The 20,343-nt window shown below is 41.7% G+C and overlaps 2 protein-coding genes across 16 annotated transcripts in view; one reads left to right on the top strand and one right to left on the bottom strand.

The window, feature by feature from the left end:
• The window catches only part of LOC132871945 (ATP-binding cassette sub-family D member 3-like), a 15,108-nt gene extending 8,640 nt beyond the window's left edge, over positions 1-6,468 (bottom strand). The window contains exons 1-14 of one of the 2 annotated variants that reach the window (XM_060906594.1): positions 6,143-6,468; positions 5,903-5,930; positions 5,721-5,819; positions 5,534-5,622; positions 4,943-5,012; positions 4,463-4,560; positions 4,240-4,363; positions 2,413-2,469; positions 2,145-2,287; positions 1,934-2,003; positions 1,748-1,817; positions 1,558-1,655; positions 1,297-1,388; positions 17-111 (exon numbers count right to left, since the gene is read on the bottom strand). In XM_060906594.1, coding sequence (XP_060762577.1) covers positions 17-111; positions 1,297-1,388; positions 1,558-1,655; positions 1,748-1,817; positions 1,934-2,003; positions 2,145-2,287; positions 2,413-2,469; positions 4,240-4,363; positions 4,463-4,560; positions 4,943-5,012; positions 5,534-5,622; positions 5,721-5,819; positions 5,903-5,930; positions 6,143-6,258 — 1,249 coding nt within the window. In that variant the 5' untranslated portion in view covers positions 6,259-6,468. The remainder of the gene's footprint in view (positions 1-16; positions 112-1,296; positions 1,389-1,557; positions 1,656-1,747; positions 1,818-1,933; positions 2,004-2,144; positions 2,288-2,412; positions 2,470-4,239; positions 4,364-4,462; positions 4,561-4,942; positions 5,013-5,533; positions 5,623-5,720; positions 5,820-5,902; positions 5,931-6,142) is intronic. The other variant, XM_060906595.1, reaches the window with a different exon arrangement.
• Positions 6,469-8,047: 1,579 nt separating this feature from the next.
• LOC132871943 (rho GTPase-activating protein 29-like) overlaps positions 8,048-20,343 on the top strand; it is a 50,193-nt gene continuing 37,897 nt past the window's right edge. For 2 of the 14 annotated variants that reach the window (XM_060906588.1, XM_060906579.1), the window contains exons 1-4: positions 8,048-8,185; positions 9,965-10,181; positions 12,209-12,358; positions 20,111-20,207. In XM_060906588.1, the coding sequence (XP_060762571.1) occupies positions 10,037-10,181; positions 12,209-12,358; positions 20,111-20,207 (392 nt within the window). In that variant the 5' untranslated portion in view covers positions 8,048-8,185; positions 9,965-10,036. Of the gene's footprint in view, positions 8,186-8,783; positions 8,845-9,021; positions 9,132-9,791; positions 9,820-9,964; positions 10,182-12,208; positions 12,359-17,113; positions 17,609-18,806; positions 18,879-20,110; positions 20,208-20,343 lie in introns of those variants that run through there. The other 12 variants (XM_060906585.1, XM_060906583.1, XM_060906584.1 and 9 more) reach the window with 12 other exon arrangements.

Raw genomic sequence — 20,343 nt, 5'->3', positions numbered from 1 at the left:
AATCTCATCTCCAAACCTTTTCCTCCTGCTGAGACGACGGAGCTGCGCTCATATCTGCCACTGTTTAAATCTTTCAGCACGTCCTGAATCTCACTGATCCTCACAGTGAAGCTACAGGAGGAAACCACACACACACACACACACACACACACACACACACACACACACAAAAGACAGGAATAACATCACAAAAACAAACACTTTTTCAGATTAAATTTAATAAAACTGCTGCTGCACTGAGTGTGTGTGTGTGTGTGTGTGTGTGTGTCTGCAAGTGTGTGTGCATACGTGCATGAGTGTGTGTGTGCGCGCGCGAGTGTGTGCGTGCGAGTGTGTGTGTGCGTACGTGTGCAAGTGTGTGCGTGCAAGTGTGTGTGGATATGTGTGTGTGGATATGTGTGTGTGTGTGTGTGTGTGTGCGCGTGTGTGTGCATACGTGTGCGCACGCGCAAGTGCGAGTGTGTGTGTGGGAGTGAGTACGTGCATGTGTGTGCGCAAGTGTGTGTGCACGCGAGTGCGTGTGCAAGTGAGTCTGTATGCGCGAGTGTGTGTGCGCGAGTACGTGTGTGTGTGTGCAAGTGAGTCTGTGTGTGTGCGCGAGTGTGTGTGCGCGAGTACGTGTGTGTGTGTGCAAGTGAGTCTGTGTGTATGCACGAGTGTGTGTGCGCGAGTACGTGTGTGTGTGTGCAAGTGAGTCTGTGTGTGTGCGCGAGTGTGTGTGTGTGTGTGTGTGTGTGCGCAAGTGAGTGTGTGTGTGTGTGTGTGTGTGCGAGTGCATGTGTGTGCGCAAGTGAGTCTGTGTGTGCGCGAGTGTGTGTGTGTGTGTAAGTGAGTGTGTGTGTGTGCGAGTGCATGTGTGTGCGCAAGTGAGTCTGTGTGTATGCGCGAGTGTGTGTGTGTGTGTAAGTGAGTGTGTGTGTGTGCGAGTACGTGTGTGTGTGTGCAAGTGAGTCTGTGTGTATGCGCGAGTGTGTGTGTGTGTGTAAGTGAGTGTGTGTGTGTGCGAGTACGTGTGTGTGTGTGCAAGTGAGTCTGTGTGTATGCGCGAGTGTGTGTGTGTGTGTGAGTGTGTGTGTGTGCGAGTACGTGTGTGTGTGTGCAAGTGAGTCTGTGTGTATGCGCGAGTGTGTGTGCGCGAGTACGTGTGTGTGTGTGCAAGTGAGTCTGTGTGTGTGCGCGAGTGTGTGTGTGTGTGTGTGTGTGTGCGCAAGTGAGTGTGTGTGTGTGTGTGTGTGCGAGTGCATGTGTGTGCGCAAGTGAGTCTGTGTGTGTGCGCGAGTGTGTGTGTGTTCTCACCCTGACAGTCGGCTCATCTCTCTGCCCGCCAGAATGATTCTCCCTAAAGCCTGAGCCATACTGAGTAACATCCTGCCACTCTGATAATACTCCTACACACACACACACACACACACACAGTGTACATATGCACACGATCACTATTTTATTCTCTGTACTCCTATAATAATTTTTTCTCCTTTGTTAATATTCACAGATGTAAGAGTTAAAAGTGTAGAATATATAATAAATGCACAGTGTGAGGAAGTGTGTAACTCTGACCTCCAGTCTCTGGGAGTGTGTGCTGTGATCATGGTGTGTGTTTGTCGGGTCAAGAAATGGCCGACTGACTACGAGGTATCCGACCAAGAAGGCGATGTCTGTAAGATCAGAACATCAGAGTCATTAAGACACAAACTAATGAGTAATAATTAACACACAGCTTTAACGAGTTCATTAACGAGATGCTTACACTTAGCCACGATGCTGTCAACAACTCCCATGGAGAAGCGGAACCAGATAAAACTCTTCAGATGTTCCACCTAGAACAGAAACACTCACTCCATCAATCAATCAACATTACAGTCCATTACTCAATCAATCAATAACTGAATCAATGAATCAATCACCGAATCAATCAATCTTATGTGATTGGTACCAGTTTGTGGAAAGTTTGATGGATGTTGATCTTTTCTCTTTGGCCACCATCATAGAAAGCAATTTCTTCACTACACACACACACACACACACACACACACACACACACACACACACATTACCACAGTGTTTAGAATGTATTCCATCACTCTGACACATCATCAGGCTCCTGTCCCGTATTAGTGTGTGTGTGCATGTGTGTGTGTGTGCACCTGTTAGTAATAAGTCTGGAGTTTGCATATCTGAATTCTCCCTCATGTTTCTGTTCAGTTACAGTCATTCTCCCGATCGGACGCCGTAACCACGTCAACAACAGACCAGAGAGGACCAGATAACTCAGCAAAGTAACCGGGCCCTAAACACACACACAGGATAAAGAGCTCGCCAGTGTTTTCACTGCAGTTCACCTCAGACTCAGCAGAGGGCACTAAACCCCACACCCTGCTGTCGTGTATGTGTCGCTGATGGAGTGTCGCTCACCTGAGCACCGACTGCTGTCGTCAGTTTGAGGAGGTAAATAATGATGTCGAGTAAAGGCTGAAACAGATCATGGACAGGACGATTATTATCATGCTAATGTCAATAATAATAATAACTAGACCGGACAATTCCCCGGGGGAAATTGTGAGAGGATGCAGTGCGCGAAGCAATTCGGTCACGCATGTTCACTGGCCGTGAATGTGTGACCTGCAATGATGTTTCAATGCAATGATTGTGTGTGTGCTCGAGACAGCAGCCATCATGAAGAAGACCTATTCAAGAGTATAAACAAAGTGACTACAGGCGGAAATTAGCATGTACTGCTATAACCTGGGACAGACATCTGTCCTTACCACAAGGATAATGTTTAATTTGTGCACTGTCCCTTTTAAAAATAAAATAAACTCTAAACTCTAAGAAGAGTGTTTGTAGTTTGTAAGTACGAACAGAAGTGTTCCTAATAAAGTGGGCGGCTAAGGTGAAGTGTCATGCCGACCGAGGCTGTTTTTTTTTTTCACAAAAAAAAGAAATTCACAAAATTCTTTCACAGTGAGCGCTAGAAGGGTCTCCTGAATAGACGGATGTAATTTTTTGTCTGTAGTGTTAAAACTGAGAGACTTTTCTGTCACGTTTATAATGGGTGTCAATGAGCTAAGACACACAAGGGCTGGAGTTTTCTACTGTTTTTTACGAAGGACCAGGCCTCGAACAATGACAAATAACTCGACAACAGAAGCAGCTATTCACAAAATTCTTTCACAGTGAGCGCTAGAAGGGTCTCCTGAATAAAATGATGTATTTTTTTGTCTGTAGTGTTAAAAATAACGACACTAGAGCGATTTAAAAACGAGTGACTTTTCTCTCACGTTTATAATGGGTGTCAATGAGGCCTGTCAGCTGCCCTGTCCTCAGTTTGACGCTTGTCATTCAAAAACTGTAAATCCTATCGTTGAGGTAGACACATTATGTGAATCAGGACAAGTTTTACTACTACTTTTGAGAAAATCATGTCTGTAGAGTGAAATTTGTGGCTGAAAACACAGTTTAAGCGAGAAAGTTTGAGCTTTATTTTCAACCTCTCTCCACTCTAAGTTAACGAGCTTCACTGGTGTGTAACGCAATAGACACCCATTCAAAAGCCGGATTTTCTCCCAGAACCCACATGGCGTTTGAGCCGGGACTGATCCGAAAGTGTAGAACCTAGCAGAAAAGTTGAATGCCAGATCCACAGAGGAGAAGTTTTCCTACGTTTTAGAGTTTGAATCACGTCTCTAGGTTAAAGCATGCCAGAGCAGCGGACGTTTGAAAAACGTTGAAAAAGTGCTTTTTTTTCAATTAATTCCATAGAAAGGAATGGGGTTTTTTTCGACGATTTTTTCGTGACTACGTCGCGAAAAAATCGTATTCTGTAGAGAAAAGTAATAGCATAGCGAGTCCGATCGAGCCGCACGTTTTGATATATTGTTTGTCTGTGTGCGACGTACGGTTATTGAGTTATTCGAAATCAAAATTTGCGTAGGAATAAGAAGAAGAAGAAGAGAAGAAGAAGAAATACGTAGAAGAACAATAGTTGCAGTGCTTTGCTCCCCTAGGGGAGCCCATAGGTTGCTGTGCTGCAGCACTGCATCCTAATAATAATCCAGCTGACAGTCGCACTGATCACATCCTGCTCTTACACACACCCAGCCTCACTGTCACACCTTTATTCTCAGATATTCGGTGTAATACGTAGTGAGGGCTCGTGCAGTAGAATGATGAAGTGTGTCGGTGCTGGAGTGTGAGCTGTAGAGTGCTCAGGGTGTGATCTGAGACACAGCCACGGCTCACCTTGCTGATGTTGGAGTACAGATCCACCACGCTGTTACAGAAGCGTTCCACGTCCTGGGTCAGCAGCTGGTCTGGGTTCACAATGCGATTGTCCACATTCCCCATTTTGTAGTAGGTGAAACCTCTGCAGGAAAATTAAGGAGTGTGTTTTAAAAAATATATATATATATTTTCACCCTTACACACTGCACCACCTGCTCTTTACACCTCAGCAGAGTCGTACCTGAGGTAGTGTGTGTACAGGTGATCAGCGAGTCTCACACGGAAACACAGCTTCAGCTTGTTCAGCCCCAGTTTCAGAAGATTATTCACTAATGAGATCTGATTTCACAAAACACGAGAGAGAGAGAGAGAGAGAGAGAGAGAGAGAGAGAGTATCATTACACAGCTTCAGGAAGACTGATAAAACATGAAGAATTTAAATCAGCCACAAGGTGTCGCCAGAGAACGCTAAGACTTTGTGTTTATTTTCGATTAGATTAGATTAGATAAAACTATTGATCCCTTTGGGAGGGTTCCCTCAGGGAAATTAAGAACTGTGTAAATTACTATTACTCTGTACACTTTAGACACAAGCTCAGGAATAATTTAATGATTAATTTGATTACTAGATTTGATTATTTGATAGCAACTTAACTTCTTAATAAATAGCTTATAACACTTTAATATGTTTATTATTGTAATTAATAAGTCACACACTTACAAGTGGCATGGCAGCAATGAAGTTGAATAAATAGGCTCTGAATGCTTCTGATGATCGTCCAATGATTGCACTATACACAGAGAGAGAGAGAGAGAGAGAGAGAGAGAGAGAGAGAGACATGTAATTACAAAGAAATCTGTGTTGAGAACACACGCATGCACGCGCGCAATCAAAGAACTGAAAAAACAGGTTTTACTGGTTTGGTGAGGCACAGCCTTCAGTCTTAATTCTAAAAACGTTTTAACACACACACACACACACACACACACACAGATCAAATTTAATATGTAATGTGGCTGCATAATATATTAGTCTCTATTTAACTGCAGAATATTTTAAAGATCTAAGATATAAAATAAACAACTAATCACACAAATATTTAATAAATCAGTGATTTAAAAGAACAGTTAAAAATCTCTAATGAGCAAAACAATTTTTTTAAACATTACTAATATTTTGTATATTGCTGCATTTTTTATGCTTTAATTGCTTTGACGTTGCAATTTTTCTGTGTAATTAATGTATAATAAAACAGTTATTAATCATGGATAATAATAATTATTTTTTATATTGTAAATATTAAATCCTCACCTCTCGATCATGGTGCCATTGTGGATCATCCAGACGTCACAGTAGGTTCGAGCCAGAAGCATAGCAGCAATAAGCACCAGATACCCCAACTACACACACACACACACACACACACACACACACACACAGAGTTTCATTAATAAACTATATTTAAAGCATCTAATCACGGCTCACTTTTTTTTTTTACCTCTTTACACAACAGCTGCGGCATCAAAATTCTCAGGATCTTGTAGATGCGAGAGATGAAGAGTTGATCCACAATGGTGTTGCCCTTCCTGCCATCCTGCTGAAAATCATTTCAATGTCAGTAAAGGTGTATAAATACAGCAGAAGTGTTTAAAATGTGTGCAACGTGACATGGAGCCTCACAGATGAGTCTGAATGGAGCTCTGAATTCCTGTAGAGAGAAATGAATGAAAAAAATTAATTAAGAATTACCCAGTTTTCCTTCTAATTCTGTTCAATAAAGTCGTGCAGTGTGTCAGATTTAAAACTAAAGCAGATAAAACTGAACAGTGAATAAGATCCTCATCATTACTGCACACACACTGCTCTTCTGTCTCACTCTCACATTTTCATAAATAATAATAAAACACACACATATCTCACCCTTTATTGGATTTTGAAGCTCGTTGCCGGTGTTTGATCAGACAGAAAGCGATTAAGGCTAAAGCACCTGTGATGGAGGAGCTCCTGGCTGTCAGGTATTTACTCACAGCCGCCATGTTTCATCTGTAATGAGGAAGATGGAGCCAAGAGAGCAGTGAGAGCTCCTCCTTTACTCCTTACACAGGCTTTACACAGGCTTACTCCTTACACAGGCTTTACTCAGACAGTCTCCAATTCAGTTAGATTAGATTACACTGTGGAATTAAATACTCCTCATGGAGCAGAAAGTGTGGAGTAAATTTACTTTGTCTTACTGAAACTGATCGTTAATATTTGTTCGCTTCCGCGATGCTTTTACTCTGGAACAGTGCGGCTGAGCGGAAATGAGGTGCAGTAACCGCGTTTGGCCACAAGATGCCGCCAGAGACACAGAGATGAACCGTGAGGCGTGTTTTTCCACCATTAATTATTTAAAATTTAAACATTCGTCATTACTGGATAAATAAACAACTAACGATTGTGTTTAAAATCAGTTGTATTTTATGTGTTGCTATGCTAGAAATAATTTTACAGAATTTATATAATAGTAAATCATTCAGAAAATTTAACAGGTGATTATTGAGATATAAAAAGCTACACATAAAATGTGCAATTACATAATGTACATAATTATAATTTAAAAAACAGGGATTTTTATATTTTTCATCTTGTAAAATGTTATACTAATTGTGTTTATCAACAGTCATAATACAATGATTGTTTTTTTTTATTTTGTATTTTACATTAGTTTCTTTTTTTTTTTTTGTACTTTTGATGTTTTACACAAACATTTGGTTGTTTTTATTTTGTTCTAAAGTATTTTCTGCTTGGCCCAGAACTGTAATTTAATCATAGTTTAATGTACTGTGTGCTAAACCTGCAATAAAATCATAATAACTCTGTCGATAATGTTTATATTGTAGATTTATATTGCTGGGGATGTGATGTAAATGACAAGATCATATTAAATATTAATAAACATTATTAATTTAGGCGGCACGGTGGTGTAGTGGTTAGCGCTGTCGCCTCACAGCAAAAAGGTCCGGGTTCGAGCCCCGTGGCCGGCGAGGGCCTTTCTGTGCGGAGTTTGCATGTTCTCCCCGTGTCCGCGTGGGTTTCCTCCGGGTGCTCCGGTTTCCCCCACAGTCCAAAGACATGCAGGTTAGGTTAACTGGTGACTCTAAATTGAGCGTAGGTGTGAATGTGAGTGTGAATGGTTGTCTGTGTCTATGTGTCAGCCCTGTGATGACCTGGCGACTTGTCCAGGGTGAACCCCGCCTTTCACCCATAGTCAGCTGGGATAGGATCCAGCTCGCCAGGATAAAGCGGCTACAGATAATGAGATGAGATGAGATTATTAATTTTAAAAAATAAACATTTTAGAGTCCAAAAGCATCTCCTGGTTTATTATGTGCTTGATGAAGAAAGCTCCAATAGAAATTAAAGATATACAATATCTACTGTCGTGTTCAATAAAATTATTTTATACACAGCAACATTCATGGCAGGTTTATTTTAAAAAACATTTCGGTGATGTGTGATGTTTATAAAGTGTACATTTATCAAAATAAAATAGAATTATGTCTCAAATAAACATTTTTAACAATATCTCTTCTGTTTTATTCTTGACAGTATAAAGAGCCATTTAATTACTACAGAATATAAAAATCATGAATATAGTAATAAATTTTTAATTTAAAAAGTCAGTAACAGTTTAATGCAATTATATTATTTCTGTAGAAACGCAGTTCCTGTATTTACAGCAGGACGCCTAACTTTCAGCCAATCAGAAAGCGTCTCTCGTGTCACATGACCCCCCCGTGTGTGAGTAAAACTTTTCTCCGCGCGCTAGCCGTTAGCATTAGCATTAGCTCGGCCAGTGGGCTGCTGAGGGCGGACCGGGTCTCCGGGTTTCCGGGTCTCCGGGTTTCCGGGTCTCTTCTGGGTCGCCGTTCATCACTCTGTTTGAGATTCTCTGCACAGTTCGGGATGTAATGCGGTTCGGTGAGTGACGGAACATTTTAATTAAAGTATTTGATCAGTTAAAAAGTGACTTGAACGGTAAAGATGAAAGAGTTGACGTTAGCTTAGCATAGTCTCCCCTCAGAGAACTGAAGCTTTAACTCGGAAAAATATCGGAAAGTTTTCATTTTATTTTCAGAAATAAAACCCGAGATATAAACAGTGAAACTGTGTGAGGTTTAAATATAATTGTGGAACTGATTTATTAATGATGTAATTTAATGATAAAATGTTTAAAAAGCTGAATGTTTCTCATGTTTATCTCCATGAAATAATTTAAGAATAAAATCTACAGATTTAACACAAACTTCACAAAAACACGGAGCTCGTGCATTTTGTTTCATTCCGTCATGTCTGTGTTTATTAGAGCTGAGGATTTAAACATGGATGAAGAAATAAAACTCATTTGTATGAATTTTATTCTATCAGGATTTAAAACATTAAAACAACATAAAGGAGGAAGTAATTCATGGCAATTTATTATTATTATTATTATTATGTCTTTCACTTGGTCATTACAGTCTTTACCGTTGTTTTATTTGTCTGTGTATTAAATGTTTGCGTGTTTGTGGCTATGGAGTGTGACGGTGTGGATTGTTTCGGAGCTGTGACCCCACGGCGGTGTGCAGAGTTAAACGCAGGTGAGCCCGGATGGCGATCTGTGATCTGATCTGATCTGATGATGTTCTGTCGTATTGCCGTCTGTGGTGTGAGAGGAATGCGAAGGTTTCCATTGTCACACGTGTGGATGAATCTGATGAAACACACAGTCGAGTGGTTTAGTGATGCTTCTGTCTGATTTGTGTTTATCTTTAAAGATAAATATCTGTAGGTGATGGAACGTCGGTGTCTGTGTGTTGTTAGAGGTTCCTGAGGAAGAACGTCTACAGTAAAACTGAGAGGAGCACAAAAGCTGAAGGGTTCTTCGGTAATTGCTCTAAATTCCTCCAGGCTTCTTCACACCGATGACACGTCGTTCACGTCAGATCTCGCACAGACGACACGTCACTCGGATCAGATCTCGCACCAACGACACGTCACTCGGATCAGATCTCGCACCGACGACACATAACTCGCGTGAGATCTCGCACCGACGACACGTCGCTCGGATCAGATCTCGCACCGACAACACGTCACTCGGATCAGATCTTGCACCGACGACATGTAACTCGCATCAGATCTCGCACCGACAACACGTCGCTTGGATCAGATCTCGCACCGACGACATGTAACTCGGATCAGATCTCGCACCAACGACACATAACTCGCGTGAGATCTCGCACCGACGACACGTAACTCGGATCAGATCTCGCACCGACGACACGTAACTCGCATCAGATCTCGCACCGACAACACGTCGCTTGGATCAGATCTCGCACCGACGACATGTAACTCGCGTCGGATCTTGCGTATTTCATGCCGATGACACATCACTCATAGTCGGTGTGTGTGTGTTGAGGTGCCGTGTTGGTGTGTGTTTGATAGTGTTGTGTGTGTTTGATAGTGTTGTGTGTGTTTGATAGTGTTGTGTGTGTTGAGTCCATAATGTTTATAAAATATCAGTTTGTTTGTTTTTACCGTCACACAGGTATTGTGAGTGTGCCTGTAGACTGTATGTAAGTTATTTTAGTTTATTTTTGTGAAGTGTGTGTAGCTTGATTGTGTGAAAGGAGCCATAAAAGTTTGAATTATTATTCTGATCATATTTCGTTGTTGTGGTTTTTGTTATTATAAATATGTTTGTTTCTTTTTTCCCTGCAGCTCAGTCCAGGAAGTGTGGTGCTTTTATCTGTGTGTTATCTTGGGCTCTGTAAATCGACTCAGCGTGTAGTGATGTCTCGTCAGACGGATGTGCTGATGGGTCTCGGCTCGCTGGGGATTGTGGGTAACGACCCCGATTACATCACGCAGCTCGTTAGTGATGTGCGCAGGTTCGCTGAGGTTCTGCTGAGTCTGAAGGAGGCTTTTGGTTCTGCAGGTGAGGGTGAACAGTACAGTGGAGTGTGTGTGTGTGTGTGTGTGTGTGTGTGTGTGTGTGTGAGAGAGGGAGAAATGTGTGTCCTCTGTGGATTATGTGGTCACATGATCCATAAACACTTCAGCGTCTTCTCTCTGGTCCTCAGAATCTGTTTATTCGACAAACCTGGACAAAAAAACACCTTCATATTTCCAAAAAGTTCCGAGTTGGCCCACACTGTTTCTTTTACTTCCTGTTTACCTCGTGTTTACTTCCTGTTTCAGTGCATTGGCTCAGTGTCCTGCTCAGTGAAGGAAACTCTGTTTAACATGATTCCAAACAGGAAGCAACAACAACAACTTTCACATATTTATTAAATACACAGGACTCCTTCACAATACTGACCTGCCGCATCACTTCCTGTCCTCACTGTAGTGTTTTAGGAGCTTATCTACTTCCTGGTTCTGTTTTTAGCAGCGCAGTGGATGGAAAATATGTAAAAACATCAGACTGTGATGGCGGTGTGGCTGTTTCTCAGATCCTTCGGTGCAGGACTCGGCCAGTTCCTGCGCTCTGATCGACTCTCCCCATCGTAACCGTGAGGATCATGGAAAGGTTTAAGAAGCTAACCGCTAATCCACATGCGTGTGTGAACGATCAGTTGCTCTACAGGAACAAATGATACACACTTGTCCTCTTAAATCGGTACTAAAGCGCCGGGTGTGTGTGAGTTCACTTTCTAAAGGCCAGCTTTGGAGCTGAAATGTAAATGTGTTGAGTGGACGTTCAGGAAGTTTATAAACATAACATGGCTCCAGACAGTGCTCCTTTCTGATTGGCTGTCAGATGTGTGTTGTTATACCATAAGCATGTTAGGATGTCACTATGACGACGAGCATAAATAACAGCTAATCGCAGGCCAATATTTCTGCCTTGCCATCATAATTAAACTAATGCTTCTAATTACTGAGGGAGTGTTTCACAGACTACAGTGTGGAAATGTTTCAATTAGAAGAACAAAAGAAAGGAAGATAACGCCCACTGACATGTAACCATAGCAACACATATGTAACGGTATCCTGTTGTTTGTGTGTGTGTTCGTTCGTATCGTGCCGTTCTCAGGTGTAATTAACGGCAGGTTTCGCTTCAGTCACAGCCAAAGCAAGAATTTTCAGACGTGTTAAGACTCGCTTCGTCACCGTCACCTGCTACAGCGGCACAGTGTGAGAAACATCTCACACACACACACACACACACACACACACACACACACACACACACACACACACACACACACCCCGCCTGGACACGTTTATAACACGGAGTTTCATCCCCTGCTTACTCTAAAACACACACATACTCTGTGCATGTGTTAATAATAGTAATAATAATAATAATAGAAACCCACAGTTCTCTCTCTCTCACACACACGCGCACACACACACACACACACACACACACACACACACACACACACACGATGAGGAAGTGAGTGTTGTTATAATCTGTGTATGAGAGCAGAGCATTCTCCTGCACGCACACACAGTACAGGTGATAACATGAATCTTGCTGGTCGTGTTGTCCCTGCAGTCAGTGCGCCTGTGCAATGATGGAATGTCTGTCCCATATATACTCTCACACACACACACACACACACACACATACATATACCAGTATGCAGGGCTGTGTGTAACCATGATGCCACGTCTGGGTGGTCAGACGGATGCTGTGTGTGTGTGTGTGTGTGTGTGTGTGTGTGTGTGTGTGTGTGTGTGTGCAGGAGAATACTCTGCTCTGACCACACAGATTATAACGACGCTCACTTCCTCGTTATGTCTCTGTGGAAAATCCCAAAACAGTCTCTTTCACTAAACTTCAACACACGTGTGCCATTATGTCTCTGTCTGTCTGTCCATAAATCTTTTTGACTGTAAGTGGTTATTTATCTATTTAGTTTTGTCTTTATCTATTTTGGATTTTTATCAATTCTGTCATCATTTATTTAATAAAAGTGAATAATATCTCTCTCTCTCTCTCTCTCCCCCCAGTGGACACAGAGTCGGAGTGTGTGTGTGAGTTGGTGAGGGAGAGACTGGCTGAGCTGCTGAGTGTGTTGAGGTGTGTGATCAATAAACAACAGGCATTAAACTCGGAGGAGATCCTCAGTGCTGCCGGAGCACTCATCGCCAAGGTCAAAGGTCAGCATACAGCCTCGTCTCCTGTTCTGTGTGATGTTTCAGCAGCACCATATCGCACCTCAATCAAAACTCCGCCCTCTGATATCACACTCAGCACTGAGTCCTCATTAAACAGGTTTCTACCAACTTTCCCAGTAATGAGGAATACATTTCACTGTCACTGTAAACAGAGTCCCAGAGAAACTGAAGCCTGGCGGGGTGTCAGATGGAAGCTGATAGAAGGAGGTAAACTCAGTTTATTAGGAGTGTTTAAACACCTCAGTGGAGCTGTGCAGCTGGAGAACCAGGCAGGAGTAAAGTAAATAAAGTATATAACATTATTGTAAATGTGTTATATCATTTTTATTTACTAATAATTAGGTGGGGAGTGTTGATGTCGATGTGTTTCACTGTGCAGATTGACTGACTGAGAAATAAAAAGAATAAGAATGTGTCTGATATCAGTCGGCATGCTGTAGGTTGTGGCTTATTCACCTGCATCAGGTGTCAAGAGGAAAAAGGGTGTGAGCTGTTTCAACTGGCAAACCATCTGTAACAGCGCACTGCTGCAGGAAGTGATGTCAACATGAAAACCCTTTTTATTGCAAAACTATGCAGTGTTTCCCCTAGAAAATGTTTGAAGGTGCGGTGGCAAGACCTGCGCTCAGACGTCCCACCCCGGTACGAGGATACGGGAGCATTCTGAGAAATTTTTTGACAAAACACACTCTAAAATGGTGACCCTTTGTAAGGGAATAAATGAATAAACCTAGTCTTGAAAGACGAGGTAATTAACACAACAGAGACTACGAGTGGCAGAATTGGTTGATATTAAAGTAGCCACAGAATACTTGCCATGGTCAGTGTGGTAAAGCCAAGGTTTGTATCTGGGCTTGTCAACCCATGTAGGGTCCCAGCCCGAGGCCCTGTGTTTGCCCTTCTTTTGGCTGCTCTCCTCTCTCTCTCTTCCCTCTCTTCACATTCTCTTTCCTGTTCTGGCAGTCTGCTTTGCTCTCCTGCTTGATTACTGCTACCTGCCTAAAATGTTCATATTTTCAAAACATTTACATGGACATTTTGAAATTAACGTGGTTTTGATCATTTCTGATCTGATGTGGCATTTTGCAGATGATCACACGCACCCACTGACGTTCGGAAAAAGGGCTGTGTTTAAAAACTCGCGTCGGTGTTGTACTTTCTGCAACAGTGTATGCTCGAATTAGGGATGGACATCATATAACCAATAGCCTAGATTAATCGATAATTGACCATTAAGAATTTCGTTAAGAAGAATGACGTTCATGTTCATCGACAAAAATGAGTAGCCTATAGGTTGTGCATAGTGCAAGTCTTCAAGCAATGAATTTCGCTGTCTGTCACGGACAAACATTTGGCCGTACCCTGGCTTCAGTTACCTACGAGCTTCCGTAGCGTAGGTCAATCGCTTAAAAATCAACATGAAGCAGCACGGCGAAGTGTGGCGGGGGACCATTTTTAAATGTCCAAGTTTACTGTCATCACTATAATGGAGCGTATAAATACAATTCATCCACGACAAAAGTGATGTAGCCCACCATTTGAACAGTGCGCACCGGAGACTTGTAAAATGACGGTGGCGGTTCATCTCAATTCCAACTATCGACTCGGTGTTAGACTACGGACAAGAAGGAGCTGGGACATCTCATAGTAAAACTAAGATAGTTAAATACAAACGTTATGGCTTTGGTTCTAAAAACACACCGAAGAGGGTCTGAAGTTTCGATATTTAGTGTATAGGCTATCAGAGAGAACCTGTGGTTTGTATCCAAGGACGGCTCGCAAACCACAAGATCTAGAGTAAAACTAAAATATCTAAAAATAATTGATTACAGAGACGTGTTTTTATTATGAAAATAAATCGAAGAGGGTCTGAAATATTGATCTTAAGAGTATTTAGGTTTATCTGTAAATGGGATGATGGCGTCATCCGTTCACCTATATAGCCTATTAAAACACTGACGCCGGCCGCCATGGAATCTAATGGGATAAATTATAGCAATAATTATGATTAATATAAAGATGTTAATTATTATTCGATTATTCATCGTTAATCCTCCTGACAATCGGTGAAGAAAACGTAGCAGTTAGTTTACCTCAGGTTGGCTTGGCTACGCTGCTCCAGGCGGAACGTTGTCCAATCAGAGCCCACGGCGACCCGTGGAAACCAATCAAGTAACTGCTAGCTCGGCCAGTGGAACTGCGCTTCGCCCCAAACGCAAAGACTGGGCAAGCAACGGATAATGTAGTCGAATACATATAGCTCCTAGGGGTATTCCTGAAGGGGCGGCGGCAAAAATCAAGGTGCGGCGGCCCGCCGCAGCCAATTGTACATAGCAGAAACATAGCTATGACTTAATGAAAACATGCTGCTGGCAGAAATATCGATAAACAATTTTAAGGGTTTTTTTTATAGTGTGTGTATATATGTAGATATGTATGTATATATGTGTGTGTATTATTTTGTTAGACATCAATAATAAACATCCACGGGGTGTGAGAGAGAAAGAAACAGAGCAATTACATACAATGTGCTGATACAGAACCTCAGTTTAACTGGAGTTAACCTGTTTCTGAGGCTCCGCCCACAGGCCACACCTCTTCTGATGTTTCTGTACAGTTTTCTGGCTGTAAGCTTTAGGGTCTTGAGCATTGCAATCTGATTTGCTCTCTCTGAAACTGAGCGACAAGTTTACCAAAGCAAGATGTAGTACAGTGGTGCTTGAAAGTTTGTGAAGCCTTTAGAATTTTCTATATTTCTGCATAAATATGACCTAAAACATCATCAGATTTTCACACAAGTCCTAAAAGTAGATAAAGAGAACCCAGTTAAACAAATGAGACAAAAATATTATACTTGGTCATTTATTTATTGAGGAAAATGATCCAATATTACATATCTGTGAGTGGCAAAAGTATGTGAACCTCTAGGATTAGCAGTCAATTTGAAGTTCTATTTTGGTCTCATCCGTCCACAAAACATTTTTCCAATAGCCTTCTGGCTTGTCCACGTGATCTTTAGCGAACTGCAGACGAGCAGCAATGTTCTTTTTGGAGAGCAGTGGCTTTCTCCTTGCAACCCTGCCATGCACACCATTGTTGTTCAGTGTTCTCCTGATGGTGGACTCATGAACATTAACATTAGCCAATGTGAGAGAGGCCTTCAGTTGCTTAGAAGTTACCCTGGGGTCCTTTGTGACCTCGCCGACTATTACACGCCTTGCTCTTGGAGTGATCTTTGTTGGTCGACCACTCCTGGGGAGGGTAACAATGGTCTTGAATTTCCTCCATTTGTACACAATCTGTCTGACTGTGGATTGGTGGAGTCCAAACTCTTTAGAGATGGTTTTGTAACCTTTTCCAGCCTGATGAGCATCAACAACGCTTTTTCTGAGGTCCTCAGAAATCTCCTTTGTTCGTGCCATGATACACTTCCACAAACATGTGTTGTGAAGATCAGACTTTGATAGATCCCTGTTCTTTAAATAAAACAGGGTGCCCACTCACACCTGATTGTCATCCCATTGATTGAAAACACCTGACTCTAATTTCACCTTCAAGTTAACTGCTCATCCTAGAGGGTCACATACTTTTGCCACTCACAGATATGTAATATTGGATCATTTTCCTCAATAAATAAATGACCAAGTATAATATTTTTGTCTCATTTGTTTAACTGGGTTCTCTTTATCTACTTTTAGGACTTGTGTGAAAATCTGATGATGTTTTAGCTCATATTTATGCAGAAATATAGAAAATTCTAAAGGGTTCACAAACTTTCAAGTGCCACTGTAACTGGAGTGGAGGAAAGTTCACAGTGCCCTGCATTTAAAGTTTTATACAGATGTCTGGAGGAAATGATAATTCCCAATTATGGAAAAATGTGCGCAGCTGATCAGGGCTGGGCTGATAATCACAGAAATATCACATCACGATTCTCACAATATATGAGTTTTTCAAATCACTTCCTAGAAAAGCGGTAGTGTTGCATCAAATTAATATTTACTTTAAACAAATTAACACTATAAAGGAGAAAAGCCTAATTTTTTATTTAAGAGTTAAATTACTGAATTTACCAAATTTGAACAAGTTATCGGGGTGACACGGTGGTGTAGTGGTTATCACGCTCGCCTTTCTGTGTGGAGTTTGCATGTTCTCCCCGTGTCTGCGTGGGTTTCCCCCACAGTTCAGAGACGTGCAGTTCGGTAAACGGGTTAACTGAGGTGTGAGTGATTGAGAGGAGAAAATCTCTATAATAATCCAGTAGGAGGCAACGGGAAACCGCTACTGTAAATCTTCCATAGACCGTTTGATGGCTGGAAGAAAAGTCGTGAGACCGGCCGCGTCACTGCAGTGATACGCCAGACAGAGAGAGAACAAGTTACTCACTATATCTCAGTAACGTGTTGTGAGCTCATTTATCACGTTATCGATATTATTTCTGGTATCACACAGCCCTGTGCTCATCCTTCAGTGAAACACACTCGCCTGGGAGGAACCGCACTCCTGACTTTTAATCAGTACTGCACCGGACCTGGTTCAGGTTCTGGTTTTACACTTGGCTCGAGTCTGTTCTTAACTCCAGTTCTATTTAGTTCTACCTGTAGTTTTAGTTGTATTTACAGTCCTGGTTCTAGTTCTGACTCTAATTTTGTTTTTGATTTTTTTTTTTTTTTAATTGAATAAGATGGACTATTTTGATTGGTAGTGACGCACAGAGGTGTGTGTGTGTGTGTGTACTGTGGTTCCCTTATTTGGGAGGTGAAAGGCGCAGGAGTAGGGAGCAGGAGCATTGTTGTGGGATTGCAGGATGTCCTGAGGAAGAAGAAGAGAAAGAAGAGGAAGAGGTCAGCGTTCCACTGCAGGGCGACGGAATTTCACACTCGGAATCTCACACACTCGGAATCTCGGAGAAACTGAGGAACGTTTTACTTTATTCTCTCAGTTTGTCAGCAAAAAGATCAGCAAGTGTGTGTGTGTGTCAGTCATCTGACCAAGTGAACGAGTCGTCATGGGGAAGTGAAGAGTGGAAAAACTGAAGTTGGGGTTTATTTATTTATTCCTCTGTGTGAGTCAGGAAGTTCAGTGGGACATCGAGGACATCGTGACAGTTTCCTTTAACTCTGGCGCTTTCATTTCTTACACTCGCCATCTTTACAGGTTTAAATTATTTTTCTTTTCCAACATTGACTGCAGTCAGGAAAAGTGGATATCGATGACACCGTGACATTCAAGGTCAGGAATTCATCCTCCTGTCCTCGCTCTTTATTTACTGTATTTATATTAGAATGAGATTTTTCTGAGCTGTAAGTACATTACACAGTTTTAGCATTAATGTTTTATAATATATATTTTCTTTCAGTAAGTTAAGAAGCTTTTTCAGATTATTATTATTTCATGGGTTTCCATATCAAGTTTATAGTTGAGCATTTATTTATTTGGCTGTTTAAACGTTTTCACTATGAACCTGTTTTGGTGAAGCTGTCCCACATCCTGAGGTTCAGAAGGCTTCTGTATTGAAGAACAGTGTTGATCTGTTTGTTTGTTTCGTTTACTTTTTTGGCCATAATTTTTTCAGTAGCTGCAGTTCTTTTAAGGTCTCAGATTTGTTCTAATAGAAGTCAGTAATAGTAAATATTTGTTGCATTTGTTAAGTTTTACTGTACATGTGTCATTTAAAGTGGATTTTTGTGTGTGATTTGGTGTTTAATCGTGTTGCGTTGTTTACGGTTTTGTTGTTCTAGATGAAATTGGGAACATGTTCTGTAATTTTAGCGTCTTGTTTAGTAATGGAAGTGTATAACCACCAGTTTAGAACTGGGCAACTTCAGAGTCTCTGAGTCAGACATGTTTTTACACAAACAGCTCTATAAAAGAACAAAGAAAGTGTTTAAATATACAAATCAAAAGTAAACTACAGCATGTTATCATCTGAATCACTTCTACATACAAGCCCCGCCTTCATAATTTAAGCCCCGCCCCTACCTGAGTCAGGAGCAGCGTCACAAAGAACATTTTCAGTGTGAGTGTTTACTTCTCTGTGGCTTTGTCATTTTGTCTGTGTTTAAAGATCTCAGTGTGATGCGCGCACACACACACACACACACACACACACACACACACACACACACACACATTTAGCACACCATGCTAACCAGGAGGCTATTGTGATAATTTAACAAACACTAATGAAGAAGTGATTATTGTGATGTAACATGAATGTAGTCGCCTGTTTGTGTAATTTAAGAGCATGTTATTGGTCTAAGTTTAGGAGCGAGAAGCTGTGTGTGTTTGTTTCCTGTGTATTTCTCAGACAGGAAGCCTCAGTGAGTGTGAGGTTCTCTGGCCGAGTGTGTCGTGTGTATCCTCACTGTATAATTTCCTGTAGATGAGATGCTGCAGAGTTTCACTGCTCTTTACTCTTAAACTTTAGAACAAGTGAAAGAACGCCGTAAGGTTTACACTTCATTCTGCTCTGGAATAAACACAAAGCGTGATCACACAGGTGAGAACGAATGAGCAGCAATAGCGTCTGTAGTGCACACTATCTAGTACATGCTGTTTATTTCCATGTGTTTGCTTTAGTACCTAACTATAACATCACATCGCTTCTGGTTCCAGTTTTAGTTCTGTGTCCTGATGACATGCCTAGTTCTAGTTGTGCTTTAATTTTCATTTTATTTCTGGTTCCTCCTTGAGCACCAGTTTAGGTTCTTTTATGTTTGGTTCTAGTTCAGTCTTTGATTCTTCTTTCAGTTAAATTTCTGTTTCCTGGTTCTGGCTAGTCTCTCTCTCTCTCTCTCTCTCTCTCTCTCTCTCTCTCGCTCTCTCTCTGGTCATGATTAGTTTTGGTTCTAGTTCCAGTGTAGATCTGTAGATCTTACTCTGCTTGTAATTCTAGGTCTGAATATTTTGATTTTTGTTTATGTTCTGGCTTTAGTTCTGGTTCTGTTGATCACTCAGGATGAGACGTGTTTGTGTTTAAACTCGGTTTTGATTTGCACACTCATCTGTACACTTTCTATGAGCAGCCAATCAGATCTCTATTATGATGGCTGTGTTCCAAACGCCAGAAGAGGGTGTGTGTGTGTGTGTGTGTGTGTGTGTGTGTGCGCGTGCGCTTATTAGGACTAGTTGTGATTATGAAGAAGAAACCCTTAGAGATTTGTGAGGATTTGCGTCACACAGGAGAGTCACTGTACCCTTGTACTGGTTTAGCGTGTTAGTGAATGGGCTAACTAGCGGTTAGCATCTGATTTTACAGCTAAATCCTGACAGAGGAACAGAGACTCAAGTCATGTGACCTCCATCTGTGTGCTCCAGACAAATGTACACTTTATTATTATTTAGTTACCTGATGGGTCTCTCACACTCACAGGTGTGCACACACACACACACACACACACACACACACACACACACACACACACACACACACAGTATGAACACCTCAACGTTAAATAAAGTCGACTTGTTGGAGTTGTTTTGTTTGTAGCGAGTTCCCGAGCTCTCACCCTGTTTGTGTGCACTGTGGTGTAGGTTAGTGCTGTAGAGACGCTCGTCTGAAGCTCGTTTCTAACCTCACATACAATTGTGTTGATGTTTAAAGTGTGTGTGTGTGTGTGTGTGTGTGTGTGTGTGTGTGTGACTGAAGTGTTTGTGATGAATGCCTTTATTGTGGTTGATATAACGTTTGGGTTTCAGTGCTGTTCTCACGTGACTTCTTGCTTCCCACAGGCCTGAATTTAAAGGAAGTGAACAAAGAAAAGGAGAGTGCCATTTTTCGTGAGATATACACGTCCATCGACACGTTGGCGTTCACGTTTGGCAATGTGTGAGTATTTCAGTGACTGAATCAGAAATGAAAAGCTCCACAGTGAGATTCTCGGCTGTCCTCGAGTGTTCTGAATCCGTGCAGGAGGGTTAATCTGTGTGTGGTGATGATGAGGTGTTTACGGCTCAACTGGAAT

This window comes from Neoarius graeffei, chromosome 23 (assembly GCF_027579695.1).
Source record: "Neoarius graeffei isolate fNeoGra1 chromosome 23, fNeoGra1.pri, whole genome shotgun sequence".
In the NCBI taxonomy this organism is placed as follows: domain Eukaryota; kingdom Metazoa; phylum Chordata; class Actinopteri; order Siluriformes; family Ariidae; genus Neoarius; species Neoarius graeffei.
The sequence above is the reverse complement of the archived record's forward strand: the minus strand, read 5'-3'. Positions and strand labels throughout refer to the sequence as shown.